The 16626-nt window shown below is 41.1% G+C and overlaps 1 protein-coding gene across 3 annotated transcripts in view; it reads left to right on the top strand.

Moving 5' to 3' along the window:
* Positions 1 to 10640: 10640 nt before the first annotated feature.
* The window catches only part of LOC113883517 (acyl-coenzyme A synthetase ACSM2B, mitochondrial-like), a 49980-nt gene continuing 43994 nt past the window's right edge, over positions 10641 to 16626 (top strand). For 2 of the 3 annotated variants that reach the window (XR_003508662.1, XM_027527301.1), the window contains exons 1-3: positions 10641 to 10755; positions 12171 to 12355; positions 15820 to 16030. Coding sequence is in view for 2 of the 3 variants with exons in the window: in XM_027527301.1 (XP_027383102.1) it covers positions 12179 to 12355; positions 15820 to 16030 (388 nt within the window). In the remaining variant the exon portion in view is untranslated. The remainder of the gene's footprint in view (positions 10756 to 12170; positions 12356 to 15819; positions 16031 to 16626) is intronic. The other variant, XM_027527300.1, reaches the window with a different exon arrangement.

The raw sequence follows: 16626 nt of genomic DNA, 5'->3' as shown, positions 1-16626 counted from the left end.
TAGATTTACCTCTAGAATTTTTTATACTCCCCTCTCCTCATTCTCCCACAGGACTTCTTGCCCAACAAAAACACCCAGTAGAATGGATCTATACCCATTTTAGGGAATTAAAGTCATTTACATCCTACCTTGATTTAATTGCTCTAATCATTATCAATAAAAGAAATAGGAATAAAACTCTAATTGGCTCTGATCCTCATAAAATTGTAATACCTATCAAAAAAATCTCAATTTGAGAATGCTTTACAAACTTCTCCTGATTTTCAAATAGCTTTTTTGAAATATTTTGGAAATTTTTCATTTCATTATCCAACTGGTAAGCTCTGAAATTTCTTCAAAAATACTGAATTTATTATTTCTCACATTATCAGCTCACAGCCTATACCACAGGCCAAGGATTTTTATATAGATGGGACTAAAAACACCAAAGCTTCATTCTGGTCTCTTAAAGAATATCAAGTCTTTTATACTAAATTTAATTCTGCTCAACAAAATAAATTATATGCTCTTATTCAAGTTATTTGCCTACATCCTTACCCCATTAATATAGTCTCTGACTCTATATATTCTGTTTTTGTATTAAAAAGTATAGACACCTCCACCATAAACTCCAATCAACCTATTATTCAACAACTCTTTTTCAAACTACAACCTGTTGTTAGCAACCGCAATTCTCCCATTTATATTACACATATTCGAGTACATTCTTGTCTTCCAGGCCCGATGGCTATGGTAATGAGCAAGCTGATAAACTGGTTTCCTTTGCTACTCCAGAGGAACAGCATGCTCTGTTGCATAACTATGCTGGCTCCCTACACCAGCTAGGGAAAATCCCATACCGCCAGGCTAAAGAAATTATTAGTAATTGCTCTACTTGTAGACCCCTACATCTTCAACCCATCGCACAAGGTATCAATCCTCACGGTTTACAACCTAATGAACGATGACAAATGGATGTAACTCATTGCCCTGAACTTTCTCCATTTTCTTTCCTACACATTTATATAGGCATAAATTCCTCTTTTATCTGGGCCACACCTCTTCCTGGTGAAGCCACACAACACGTTATACCCTGCCTATATTTCTAGACACTTTACACAAGACATAGTCAGACAAACACATCACACACTAAAGTTACAAATAAAAAGATTAAAAAAGGGGGAATACACAGGTACACTACTGTCTTTCTTATCTAAAGCAGACTTTACTAGATTCCAACGTATTTTCTAAACCTATAACTATTAATACAGCTTTATTTGTTTTAAATTTTTTAACCTCTTCTTAAGATTCAACCCAAGGGGGCCCCCAGCATTCAAAATGGAGATGAAACAAGAACCCCAGGAAGAAGAAATTCCAATACAGGCTATGTCTGCTCTAAAGATCTCCAGAAAGCACCGCCCTTGGCGGCATCACCCCGATGATCTCCCCACTTGGGGACAAATAAAAACCCTTACTAATCAAGCTGAAAATTTGGTCTCTCAACAGGGACCGCCTCCGAATCCTGAATACATTCTCCTGGCAATGCTCAGTCTTTTGGCCTGTACCTTCCCCCGCTCGAGCTCAGACTAATATCCAACCCCCTCTATTACAGGTGGTCGAATGGACAGAGAGAAGACCAATCGTTTCAACTAATGACTCTATACATATGCCTTCTCCCTAGTACACGAAAGGGCCCTCACACCCTGGGCAGGAAAGAAAACTAATTAACATTTCTTTAGGCTATGAAGTCCTTACCTTGTGCATGGGTCCAACAAAATTGTGTATAAACGTCAGCTGACAAACTTGGGCTTTCGTCCTGCCTCCAAAAGAAGACTTTCAGACATTGCTAGGATTATTTACTGCCCTTTCTTTGTCTGTAAACCATGTTTATACTACTGAGACTTTAGGGAAAGAGTTAGGGAAAGAACAAAAAAACATTATGCACAGGGTTTACTTATAAAAACTTTACTTATATTCCTGTTCGTTGGGACAAATGTCAAACCAAATCAAGAAAATCAATGTTTGTGGCTAATCATACAACTGTTGATTGGGGATCCCATGATATGTGGTTATCTGACTGCTCAGATGATATTAACAACACTGTGTGATATGGAAGGTAACTGACACTACGATGGAACATTACTATGACAAAGGACTTCTTGAGTGGCTTGATGGTGGGTTAGCCCCACCTCGTCCTGGGATCATCCTTGATAAACAGAGTGGGCCTGAACAATGGAACATTTGGAAGCTTGCTGCAAGCACCAGAGCACAGAAAATCTTGGGACTTGGACTGGACATTTCATAGGGACCAGTCGTGGTACCCCTCGTCCAAGGTAAGGAGCAGCAGCTGCACGTTGCTGGAGCAGCCGTGAAGAGATACCCCACGTCCAAGGTAAGAGAAACCCAAGTAAGATGGTAGGTGTTGCAAGAGGGCATCAGAGGGCAGACACACTGAAACCATACTCACAGAAAACTAGTCAATCTAATCACACTAGGACCACAGCCTTGTCTAACTCAATGAAACTAAACCATGCCTGTGGGGCAACCCAAGATGAGCGGGTCATGGTGGAGACATCTGACAGAATGTGGTCCAGTGGAGGAGGGAATGGCAAACCACTTCAGTATTCTTGCCTTGAGAAACCCATGAACACTATGAAAAGGCAAAATGATAGGATACTGAAATAGGAACTCCCCAGGTCAGTAAGTGCCCAATATGCTACTGGAGATCAGTGGAGAAATAACTCCAGAAAGAATGAAGGGATGGAGCCAAAGCAAAAACAATACCCAGCTGTGGATGTGACTGGTGATAGAAGCAAGATCCGATGCTGTAAGAGAAATATTGCATAGGAACCTGGAATGTCAGGTCCATGAATCAAGTCAAATTGGAAGTGGTCAAACAAGAGACGGCAAGAGTGAACATAGACATTCTAGGAATAAGCGAACTAAAATGGACGGGAATGGGTGAATTTAACTCAGATTACCATTATATCTATTACTGTGGGCAGGAATCCCTTAGAAGAAATGGAGTAGCCATCATGGTCAACAAAAGAGCCCAAAATGCAGTACTTGGATGCAATCTCAAAAACGACAGAATAATCTCTATTCGTTTCCAAGGCAAACCATTCAATATCACAGTAATCCAAGTCTATGCCCCAACCAGTAATGCTGAAAAAGCTGAAGTTGAACGGTTCTATGAAGACCTACAAGACCTTGTAGAACTAACACCCAAAAAAGATGTCCTTTTCATTATAGGGGACTGCAATGCAAAAGTAGGAAGTCAAGAAACACCTGGAGTAACAGGCAAATTTGGCCTTGGAATACGGAATGAAGCAGACAAAGACTAATAGAGTTTTGCCAAGAAAATGCACTGGTCATAGCAAACACCCTCTTCCAACAACACAAGAGAAGACTCTACACATGGACATCACCAGATGGTTAACACTGAAATCAGATTGATTATATTCCTTGCAGGCAAAGATGGAGAAGCTCTATACAGTCAGCAAAAACAAGACCAGGAGCTGACTGTGGCTCAGATCATGAACTCCTTACTGCCAAATACTTATATAAATACTCAGAAATATAATACTAGCCAGTATAAGTTTACAGTCAACCAGAACTAGGAGATATTCAACATTAAACTAATATCTGATGTTGAAGGTGGCTTAAGCTTACTGGTTTGGTTAATATGGATTCACTAATGTTAAGTTACTTCCACAGTACCTAGGTTTTCTAGAAGTCAAATAATACTTTATTATGTCCATTGAAAAACTGTTGGCAAGAAAAGTAATTTGAAATGAAAAAAATAAGCTCTTTAGAAAAGTGATGAAATTGGCATCTGAGTTCTTGTTTACAGAGCTGAAGAATAAACTTCACAAATACACAAACACTCATGGTAGCCAGCAAACAGAGTTTATTTCAGACAGAGAAATGTACAAAACTCTCAGCATAGACACTGAGAGAGGGTGAAGTGCCCCAAAAGGTGGGAGTTGCAGCAGTTTATATCCTTACTAGTAATGATTAGTATACTTTTGTTTTGTTCTTACTTTCAACATACATCATTTGTAACCAATCAGCTTAAAAGTCACAGTATTTAACTAGACATTTTTACAGCTTCTTCTAATCCTTGGATTCTTAGTTTTCTTAGACATTAAGTGACCATCCCATGACCTTTTCTCATGACCGCCCCCCCGCTCCCCAGCCATTTTACAATGGACCAGATGTATGGGGTAAAGATTAAAGATCACTAGTTGTTTTTCCCTCAGGCGTATGGAACAGAGTTAATTACTACCCATTCCAGGATTTGAATGCTGTTGATTTATCAGATCATGGACACATTCCTCTGAGAGACAGAAAATTGGGACAAAGGGTATTGATTTTAGGTTAATGGAGTAGGATTTTTATTGAAACAGGCCGAGTTCCTACAGTAACTGCCTAATAAAGTCTACCTCAGTAAGATGTATGTTTTCAATAAATGAAGGTGGGAGGAATTCTAAAAAATACCAAAAAAAAAAAAAAAGTTGTAAATGATCAGGATTTTCTAAGATTGGGTTAAATTTATTTGGGTAAAGGGATTTTGTTGGGACTGGGCTGAAATAAGACTAGATTTGCTTCCTTCCAGAGTTTTATTGAAAGATTGCTTTTAATAACAGATATGTATGGGAAATAAATGGGGAAACAGTGGAAACAGTGTCAGCCTTTATTTTTGGGGGCTCCAAAATCACTGCAGAGGGTGACTGCAGCCATGAAGTTAAAAGACGCTTACTCCTTGGAAGGAAAGTTATGACCAACCTAGATAGCATATTCAAAAGCAGAGACATTACTTTGCCAACAAAGGTCTAGTCAAGGATATGGTTTTCCCAGTGGTCATGTATGGATGTGAGAGTTGAACTATGAAGAAAGCTGAGTGCTGAAGAATTGATGCTTTTGAACTGTAGTGTTGGAGAAGACTCTTGAGAGTCCCTTGGACTGCAAGGAGATCCAACCAGTCCATTCTGAAGGAGATCAGCCCTGGGATTTCTTTGGAAGGAATGATGCTAAAGCTGAAACTCCAGTACTTTGGCCACCTCATGCAAAGAGTTGACCATTGGAAAAGACTCTGATGCTGGGAGGGATTGGGGGCAGGAGGAGAAGGGGACGACAGAGGATGAGATGGCTGGAATGCATCACTGACTCGATGGACATGAGTCTGAGTGAACTCTGGGAGTTGGTGATGGACAGGGAGGCCTTGCGTGCTGCAATTCATGGGATCATAGAGAGTCGGACATGATGGAGTGACTGAACTGAACTAGACTCAAGCTCAGTTGGAAGATCATGGGTTTTGGCTGGGTTCAAGACCAGCTACATGGGTTAGAGTCCCAAGCTGGATTTTGACCAGGTTTGCATCCTGGTACATGGGTTCAAGTACCAATCTGAGGTGAATGGTTTCATACCAACTATTCAGAAAGCTGGCTGACTGAGAAGATGGCAGACTAGTGTCTAAAAATAACCATTTCATTGGGGTCTGGATGTCAGTTTCTTTCATAGAATCAGAGAGGGAGAAGCAATGAGAAAATGGAAAGACCATTTATCTTGCAAAATATTTCATTGCTTAGTTAGCACTGGGAATGCGGATGTGTTAATTTCTTCTTTTCTGCATTCACAAGTGGGCAGGGTCAAATTGCCTCTTTGTGAGCTGAGCAAAAGCACTTTAGTTTAATCATCAGGCAGAGGGGGAGGGTTTCCTGATGGATGGTGTAGTAAATACTGACATGAATTTCTTCTGCATGAAATTGGAAATCACTGGCAAGTGCTGAGTAGACCTGTGGCTTATCTGACTTCTGACCTACCTTTAACACTATTTAAAATGAACCTAATCATTTTACATGTTGTTAGTTGTTTAACATCCACACTGGGAGGGATCTGTCTAGGTTACTCTGTGTCCATCTGAGAGCAGCAGTTAATAAATATTTGTTGATTAATTGACAGGGACAGATATTTCTGGGGAAGACAGGGTTTGAATGGCTTATCTTGGGTAATTTGGTTTCACAAATGTCTAAACCAAATGATCCTATAGGCCCTTTTGCCTCTATTTCTGGGAAGACAAATGACTTTTCTTACAGTTCCTGAGAAATCTGTATGCAGATCAAGAAGCAGCAGTTAGAACCAGGCATAGAACAATGGACTGATTCATAATAGGAAAAGGAGTACATCAAGGCTGTATATTATCACCCTGTTTATTTTAACTTGAGGCAGAGTACATCGTGTGAACTGCCAGGCTAGAGGAAGCTCAAGCTGGAATCAGGATTGCCAGCAGAAATATCAATAACATCAAACATGCCAATGATATCACTCTTATGGCAAAAAGTGAAGACGAAATAAAAAGCCTCTTGATGAAGGTGAAAGAAGAGAGTGAAAAAGCTGGCTTAAAACTCAACATTCAAAAAACTAAAATCATGGCATCCATTCCCATCATTTCATGGCAAATAAAAGGGGGAAAAGTGGAAATAGTGACAGATTTTATTTTCTTAGCCTCCAAAATCACTGCAGACTGTGACTACAGCCATGAAATTAAAAGAAGCTTGCTCCTTAGAAGAAAACCTATGACAAAACTAGACACCATATTAAAGAGCAGAGACATTACTTTACTGATAAAAGTTCATATAGTCAAAGCAATGGTTTTTCCAGTCGTCATGTACAGATATGAGAGTTGTACCATAAAAGAAGGCTGAGCATCAAAAAATTGATACTTTTGAACTGTGGTGCTGGAGAAGACTCTTGAGAGTCCCTTGGACTTCAGGGAGATCAAACCAGTCAATTCTAAAGGAGATCAACCCCAAATATACATTGGAAGGACTGGTGCTGAAGCTGAAGCTCCAATACTTTGGCCACCTGATGTGAAGAGCTGATTCATTGGAAAAGACCCTGATTATGGGAAAGATTGAAGGCAAGAAGAGAAGGGGATGACAGAGGACGAGATGGTTGGATGGCATCACCAATTCAATGGGCATGAGTTTGAACAAACTTTAGGAGATAGGGAAGGACAGAGAAGCCTGGCATGCTGCAATCCATGAGATCACAAAAAGGCAGATATGACTCAGGGACTGAACAAAAACAATCATTGTTCCCAGGATCACAACTCTCATTCTTCAATTGTGCTGCATCCATGTGTTCAGCAGGAAAGTTAAGGCACCCAGGTCCCCTGCCCAGGCTGCTGTGTGAATTTAAAGACCTCTTCAAATTACTCCCATTGTGATTTACTAAGTGCATACTATGTGCTATGCATTTGGTTCATTTTTTAGCTGTTGGAACATTTTAATAAAAACTCAAATTTGAATAATTTTTTTAAAGGCCCTCTTAGACCTGTTTCAAATCAGACTAGCTCTCCTCTCCAGAAGCAGCTCAGGCTAGCAGTTTCTGGTACTAGAAGTTTTGTAAACATGGTCATGTGCTAGGTGCTTGATGTGTATTATCAAGTTCAATCCTTAAAGGTACTTTAGCCTTATCCCCAGTTTTCAGATGAGAAGACTGAGTCTTGTGGTGAGGCAAGGGTAACATAACTTCTTCAAGAGCACACAGTTCAGGAATTGGGCCTAATCTAGACATACTTTAGGCCCCTGATCCCTAATCTTGAATCTTACTGTATAGTCATGAATGAAAAGATTACCAACCACTGGAGATAAAGAGCCAGAGAGTATTTGCACACAGAAGAAAGTTTGACTGGTACAGAAGAAAGCACGAATCTGGTCTCAGGAAGAGAGGAATTTAAGGCACTGAAAGCAGCAGTGAGCAGGAATGGACTGGGACTACAGTGAAGTCTGCCTCCCCTTCCCAATCCTTGGAAGTAAATGAGGCAGAGGTGAGAGGCCTCGATGTCTCTGATAGACACTTAAGACAGAGTGGGGAGCCTTTAAAAAGAGAGAAGACAACAGGAGAAATAGCTGATAATTTTGAGACTCTGGGTGGCTAGAGAGAGCCTGACATTCTCAGAAGACTTCCAGCACTGATGACAAGGTAATTTGTATGTCTTGCCATCAAATTCCTTCAGAAAGCCTTATCTCCCTTTCTAAGCAGATTCACTTATTGCTTTACAGAGCCTAAGCAGGGACAGCAACTCAGGTGTCTTACTCTGCAAGACCTAGGTCTCCACTCCAAGTATTTTCCTACTCTTTATAGCAAATAAGTCAAAATAAAGGGAGTGACTGGAAAGAAGGGAAGGACATGCACAGCTGTCCTCATAGTCTTGGTGCTGTGAAACTTCTCTGTTGGTAGGTAGTGAGAGGACACAGAACAGTGACAGTAAGAGGGATTTAGGGCATACAGTGATGAGAATTCCTGGAAGAGAACTGAGTCTCATGACTGTGATGCTGAGACATTCAGAAATACGTTTTGCAGGGTATTTAAGAAAGGGTTGACACTTTCAGGACTGGGTTTGGGGGCTAGGTGGTGCAATTCTATGAATTTTTCCAAAAAATGTATCTCTTCCCAGGACACAGCTGCTTCTCTACATTAGAAGGTTTTTCTATGTGAATTATTTCTAGGCTTTCCCAGAGAAAAGCAAAGTGCTTTGGGTATCCTCTCAAGGTATATCTCCTCTTCTCTCCCTGTTTTGCTAAAAGTTTTCACATTCATCATCACATTCATCACATTTCACATTCATAAAAAAATTTGTTAACAAAATAAGCCATTTGTTATAGACAAATAATACCAATATTTATTAGAGACTTATCTAGCTTACTTTCAATATTACTAGCATTAAAAGAAAAGAGAAACAGAAACAGCAGAGGACACATCACCAAATTGGGTTTTGACAACATTCAGACTCAAACAGCACCGGGAAATCCCGTGTCACAGCACATCTGGAATCCCAGTTGAGCAAAGGTCCTAGGCAGCGTGTCTGCTCCCTGGGTGAGATCTCAAAGATTGTAGTTCTGGCTTCCCACGTATAATCCCAGGATGCCAACTGGTATCATCATCAATCTGTGAGCAAATTGCAGCTCTATTTTCATGTTAATGTTGTTTGTTTTGTTCTGTAAATCTTGGAATGTTGCTAAATCCAAGGAATGGTTGTCCAGACCTCCAGCAGGAACTAAACAAATTGCATGATCCGCTTCCTATCTCTCTATTGTGCCTCTCTTCTGACACTCACAGCAGGTGTGGCTGACACCCACAGCAGTAGTCAGGGCCGTGGCCAGGTTAGTCAGAAGCAAGGTCAGAGGCCTGCTCTGCTGTTTTGCCTCTGAAGCCTGAATAAGACTACTTCAATTTGATTTCCTTAACACTCCCCTGGTGGCTCAGAGAGTAAAGAATCTGCCTTCAATGTGGGAGACCTGGGTTCGATCCCTATGTTGGGAAGATCCCCTGGAGGAGGGCATGACAACCCACTCCAGCATTCTTGCCTGGAGAATCCCCATGGACAGAGGAGCCTGGTGGGCTATAGTCTGTAAAGTGGTAAAGAGTTGGACATGACTAAGCAACTAAGCACAGCACACAAGGCTCCCCAGATCCTATACCCTAGCTTCAAGGGTATTTAAGCCCCTCTGGCTCCCCTAGTTGTCCCCTGATTTGGGTCTCTGTCACTTGTGCCCTCACCATTGCCAGGTAACTGGCACCCTAGTCTTGCCCCTGGCCTGTTAGCCTCCAACAGAGACATCTATGTTCAGGGAACTCCCATCCCTGCCTATCATGGGGCTCTTTTAGTAGATGGGTGGCGGGTGGCCAGCACATTGGAGAAATAACTCAGAGTGGGCATAGGATACAGGGGAGCAGATGAGAAAGCTCTGTGGCATCAGGGAAGATCCGAGAAGATACAGAAGCCAAGGTGGCTGGAGATATTTTCCTTCGGAGGGTATTCCTGGAAAACAGACTGTCTCAGCATCTCAGAGCCCCCCATTTTCCAGGTCTAATCTCGGGCCCTGAGGATTCACTGGGAGTCAGCAGCCTGGGTGTGTTTGAGTTTAGGGTTCTACCTGTGCCCGAGACTGATTTTCTGCATAGCTTTAAGCAAGTTACTGTTCCATTCCGAGTTTTTATATTATCTACTCAATGATGTGGAAAGGTCTTTGTTTTTCTGACCCTCTGACTCGAACACAGCTGCATAAGCACTAACATTCACTGAGATGGACAAGGTGGCAGGCAGAGTGGGATACTTCACTGAAACAGAGAAGATGAGGTGCTCAGCTCTGAACAAAGCATGTTTGACAGGCCTGTTAGACATCTGGGGAGAGAGGTCAAGCTGATTAGTGTGCAGGAGAGAGATCTAGGCTGGAGACACATGAATGGTCATCAGCGAGGCAATTGGGTTTCAAGCTATGATAGTGGATAGAATCATGCACCAAGTGTGAATAAAGGAGATGAGGAGGAATTATTAATAGACACCAAGAATAAGAGGAAAATCAGGTGAAGGAAAGGGCTGAAGGAAATGAGAGGACAGGATGTACATCAACTCTGTGTGAGTTCTGTTCCTGCCTTCCTGTCAGGAGCTCCTGTTCATGTTGGATGAACCTGCTGTCAGTCTTGTGCATAAATCTCCTTTTGATCTCCTGGATTGAAAGACTAGTTCCTGGCTGGATCCAAGGCTCTAGGACTGTGAAATCCATAAACATAACTAGGAGGACTGGTGTTATCCTGAGTTAGCCTCAGTTAATGATTAGCTGTGCCCTCTTTGAATGCTGTAGGGATTCTCGAGCTATCTGCCTGATTAGCTGTGCCATCCTCCAAGGCGACAGGGGTTCTGGTGCTGTCTGTTCAGGACGGAGACCAAGAGATCTCCAGAGAGACTTCCTTGAAAGGACTTGGCAGGTAAGCACGTTGTGAGGAATGAACAGATGGAGTCATGCTTCATGATGGCACTATCCAATCTTTAGAAGTCATGACTGGTGAGGAGAATGACAATCCACAGGGAAAAGTAGTCTGCAATCTCTAGGGACCAAGAAAGGTCTGCCAGGTCTTAGTGAGGAGGCAGCAGTGGGCAAAGGAAAAGGGAGTGTTTAGCACAGCAAAAGGGAAGGACTGGGGTGACTGAGAGAAAGGTGGTCAAATTGGGATGGAAGTTGGGTGGTAGTCAGGGAAGGAGGGCTCTAAGAGAAGGTGAGGCCAGAAGAATGAGAATGAGCCAGGTATGGAAAGAGAGAGGAATCAGCATGTAGAAAGGCAAAAGAATTTCCTGCCTGGGAGCTGGTAAGGAAATCTTCACTTTTTGTTCATTTAGAAAAGACAGGAAGGTCTTTAAGAGACCTTAAGCATTCTGACCGCTACTGCCCAAACAACAGGAAGTGGGAATCTGACCAGCTGGAGGAACTACTGGCTGGATTCCTTGCGTCAAAGGTCATTACACTTAAATTCTGCAATCCTCATCAAGGTGCACATGTTGGAAATCAGAGACCAGTAGATTTTGAACTACTTTGCCTGAAGCCAATGCAGAGACAGAAATGAAAATCCCAACAGTTATAATTTCTAAAGTAATGCTATTTGTCAGGTCCTGTGTGCTGAATACATAGTACTCAAGATATCTCAGTCAAGTATCAGTTAAAGAAAACAAATGCTGCTTGTATTAGTCAGTTTTTGCCATGATAGCAATCATCCTGAACATCTCAGATGCTTATATCCAAAAATATTTTCCTGTGAGTCTGGAAATTATCTGTGGCTCTACTAGGCTCAGCTCAAGTCAACATGCGTTCTGGGACCCAGGCTGGAGGTCGGCTCACTTGGGATATGCTGTTCTCACGGCATTGGCAGGAGGATTCTTTACCATCTGAGCCACCAGGGAGGCCATTTTCATGGCAGAGGGCATAAATGCAAGAGTCTCTGACCAAGTACACAAGCACATCCACTCATATCTCATTCTCCAAAGCATGTCCTATGGACAAGCCAAAGTCAACGAGAGGTGCATACACACTCTTCTCCAGAATGCACACGGAGTTTTTGGTAATCACAATTCAATCTACCACACTACTGTGTTTTAAGCACAAAAGGATTTATTGTGTGGAATTGGGTGTTCACAAAACTGTCAGAGGTGCTGGAAAAATAGGATTTAGAGCAGGTGCTGTGTTTTCAGAGAATGGTACATCAGAAGGTGACTAAGATAGATGCTGACTTCCAGTTCACTCATAATCACAGCAAATTAATTTCTGGAAGAATCCTGTAAGGTTGGAATGGGGCTCCTTAAGCAACTGCTGACTCTACAGACTCACCTCTGTCTTTTCTTTCCTTCATAGGTTTGAACATGCATTGGGGGCGGCAACTCCAGGCACTTTGCATCCTATGGAGGTCTCAGATGTCCAATCACACTATCCGCATTCATACTAGGCAACTGGCATCGCTGCAGTGGGGACACCAGGAAGTTCCTGCCAAATTTAACTTTGCTACTGATGTGATAGATCACTGGGCTGGCATGGAGAAGGTAATGGGGTGGAAAAGAGGCACACAGTTGGAAAATTTGGCTGAGTTCACTAGTTCATCCATTCATTCAATAAGTATTTGTTGAGTACTTATTATGTGTCAGGCACTATAATGAGCTGTGAACAAGATGTCCATCTTCCATTAAGGTGCATAGGGTAGGAACAAGAGAACATGAGCTTGGCTGAAAGAAGGGTTCAGGAAACTGATGCAGGGTGGAGCAATCTGGGAACTGCCACACCTCAGACAGCTGAAACGCACAGCTGACCTGAACATACTCCTCCACATTCTCTCTTGTGACCTCCCAGGGTGAAACAAGGACTAGCGAGTTGGAGTCATAGAGGAAGTAAATTTGTATTTAATAAAAGAAAAATCAGCATTCTCTTGTTAAACCAGCATCAACGAAAGACTGAGTCAGTTTTCTCAGAAAGCTATGTGTCCTTGTCATTAGGGATACACAAGTAGAATGATTTTTAGGCAGGGAGTGTCAAAAGGATTCCAACATGAGGCATCAGAGAAGAGAGTGATACAAAAATTCCTAAATTTTCTTTCCTAGCCTGGACTTCCAGAATTCTGCTCCATTCATTGCTGACACAATGATTGACTTTACCTGAGTTCAGTGGACCTTTATGGAAGATGAAAGGATTCATTCTGGCTAGGGTAGCAGAAGAGGTGGTTCTATTAGCATGGGCTTAAAAGAATGATGATCAGAAGGAATCATAGTTGTGATGTCTCAACACCATGACATAACTTTAGTACAGAAATGGCAAATGCCAGGCCTCTAGGCTAAACATAGCCCATGGTGCAGGGCTCTCTAAAAAAAAAAAAAAAAAATTGGTAAACATTTTAAAGTTGAAACTTTTCAAATAAAAATTTAGATTTCTGGCTTTTATTTTGAAGTTATACTTCTTTAGAATAATGAAGGAGGTCTTTACTACCATGACTCAAAATCCTGAATTCATAAAATAAGTGATTTACTAAATATATGTACATTTCAAAAAAACAAATTTCCATTGACAAACACTGTCAGCAAAATTTAAAATAATGACAATCAGAGTAAAGATATGCATCTCATAAAAGAGCCAAAAGTTAATATCTCTAATGCAAAAAGAGCTCCTAGAAATCAAGAATAAAAAGATGCAATCAAAAATAGATATGGGCAAATATATAAACAGTTCACAGAAAAGTGAACTCACAAGGCCCTTAAATATAAGAAAAAATGCTCAACTTCACTCATAGTAATAGTTACACAAATGAAAACTTCACTGAAATAATATATCTTACCTACTAGTTACATAAAAATTTTGTCAACATACTCTGTTGACAAAACTATGAGGAAATAGACACAGGTACTGATCAAAGTGCAAAATGAGTCAACCCTTATAAAGAGGAATTTTGAAATATCTAATACAATTACAAATAAATTTTTCTCTTTGACTTGACATTAGTGCTTTCAAACTATGATATGGAGACCCTGAGGATTCCTGAGACTTTTCCCCGGGGAATATGTAAAATGAAAACAATTCAAAACAAAACTAAGAAGAATTGGAACTCTTTTGCAACACTGGTGGGAATGTAAAATGGTCCAGCCATTGTGGAAAACAATATATTTCCTCAAAAAATTAAAAATAGTTACTGTATAATCCAGTTTTTCCATTGTTGTGTATGTACCCCAAAGAATCAGAAGCAGGGTTTTGAAGAGATATTTATACACCATGTTTATGGTAGTATTAGTCACAGTAGCCAAAATGTAGGAACAATCCAATGTCTATCAATGGACTAGTGGATAAATAAAATTGGCATATCTACACAACATTTTTTAAAAAGAACGAAATTCTGATATATGATACACCATAGATGAACATTATAGACAAGTGAAATAAGCCAGATACAGAAGGAAAAATAATGTGTGAGTCCATTTATATAAGTTACCTAGAGTAGTCAATGGAGAAGGCAATGGCACCCCACTCCAGTACTCTTGACTGGAAAATCCCATGGATGGAGGAGCCTGGTAGACTGCAGTCCATGGGGTCGCTAAGAGTCGGACACGACTGAGGGACTTCACTTTCACTTTTCACTTTCATGCATTGGAGAAGGAAATGGCAACCCACTCCAGTGTTCTTGCCTGGAGAATCCCAGGGACGGGGGAGCCTGGTGGGCTGCCGTCTATGGGGTCGCACAGAGTCGGACACGACTGAAGTGATTTAGCAGCAGCAGCAGCAGAGTAGTCAAATTCAGAGACAAAAAGTAGAATAGTAGCTACCAGGGACTTGGGAGATGAGGGACTGGGGAGTCATTGTATAATGAATACACAGATTCAGTTTTAGACAATGAAAAAGTTCTGGAGACAAATGATGGTTGTGATTACACAGCAGTATAAATGCATGCCACCAAACCGTGTACTTTATAAATGGCTACAATGGTAAATTTTATGTGATGTATATTTTACCATGGGCTTCCCTGGTAGCTTGGTTGGTAAAGAATCCACCTGCAATGTAGAAGACCCTGGTTGGATCCCTGGGTCAGGAAGATCCCCTGGAGAAGGGCATGGCAACTCACTCTAGTATTCTTGCCTGGAGAATCCCCATGGACAGAAGATCCTGGCAAGCTACAATCTATGGGGTTGCAAGAGTTGGACATGACTGAGCAACTAAGCACAGCATATTTTACCACAATAAAAAATAAATACATAGAGATAGATAGATAAATCTAAGGTAATATTTGCCTTTTTAATTCTTATTCTCTCGGAAGTATACTGTGTCATTTTCCAGAGGCTACAACGAAGTAAATACAGAAAAATAAAGGAATCCAAATGTCTTCTATTAAGGAAGATATTAATAAGATTTGCAAAAATATAAAATAATGCCACTCTTCTCATTATATTTTGTTTGTTTCAGAAAGTATACTTACTTCTTCAATAAAACATATCTTATTTGTGTTAATATATGATGGACTTATTACTGTTATATTTAAAAGCTGAAGTTTCAATATTTTGGCCACCAAATGTGAAGAGCCAATTCATTGGAAAAAATCTTGATACAGGGAAAGATTGAGGGCAGAAGGAGAAGGGGATGACAGCGGGTGAGATGGTTGGATGGCATCACCAACTCTGGACATGACTTTGAGCAAACTTCAGGAGATATGAAGGACAGGGAAGCCTGGCGTGCTGCAGTCCATGGGGTCGCCAAGAGTTGGACATGACTTAGCGACTGAGCAAAAACAACAACAATAATGGATTTATTCACACATGTATATAATTTCTCAGTTTAATTTCTAACAAACATTGAGAGATATTAATAAAAGGCTTATAAATAAAGCTTTTTAGGATTGTAATACTTCTTAAGAGTGTATAGGAGTCCTGGGATCAAAACGCTTATTAAGCACCACTGCGGCAGTTCCAAGATGGGAATTTATTTCACATGCTTGTGTACCAGCCCACCTTAATCATTAGGCCTTTTCTTTCTTCAGGCTGGCAAGCGACCCCCTGGCCCAGCCCTGTGGTGGGTGAATGGCAACGGAGATGAGGTAATGTGGAACTTCAGCCAACTGAGTGAACTCAGTCAACAAACAGCCAACGTCTTCGCAGGGCCATGTGGTCTGCAGCGTGGGGACCGTGTGACAGTGGTGCTGCCCCGAGTGCCTGAGTGGTGGCTGGTGATCCTTGGCTGCATGCGGGCAGGTTGGTGATTGACCATCTGAGCGGGGCACCATCTCCCTTGTGAAGGAAAGTGGTGGCAGAGAAATGCAATCATTCCTCCCAAAAGATGCCCCCTCCACCTATCATGTGGTCCCTCATCATATAGAGACACCACTGTTCTCCCATTTATTTAAGCAAACTATGCCCTAAGCAGTATACTAATTGGTTGCTAATACAGAGTAAACAAAACAGAGTCTATGGGACTCACAGATCTCTGGAGAAAGACAGCTGCTTTAAATTATTAATTGCATATACAACTATTGAATCACAGTTTTGATAAGTGGCATGAGGTTCTATAAGAACCTATACAAAATATTTGTCAAACTATTACCTATAGGGCAAATCCAGCCCACAGCTTGTTTTCATAAATAAGAAGTTTTATTAGAACCCAGTCATGCCCTTTTTGTATATTATCTGTGATTGCTTTTGAACTATAATAACAGACTAACATAATTTGGACAGAGAGCCTCTGGCACATAAAGCCTAAGATATTTGACATTTGCTTGGCCTTTTGTAGAAAAAAATTGCTGATCTTTGCTATAAAAGGAGACCCAAACAGACTAATCTGAGAGGTTTAC

Source organism: Bos indicus x Bos taurus, chromosome 25 (genome assembly GCF_003369695.1).
Source record: "Bos indicus x Bos taurus breed Angus x Brahman F1 hybrid chromosome 25, Bos_hybrid_MaternalHap_v2.0, whole genome shotgun sequence".
Taxonomy (NCBI): domain Eukaryota; kingdom Metazoa; phylum Chordata; class Mammalia; order Artiodactyla; family Bovidae; genus Bos; species Bos indicus x Bos taurus.
The sequence above is the reverse complement of the archived record's forward strand: the minus strand, read 5'-3'. Positions and strand labels throughout refer to the sequence as shown.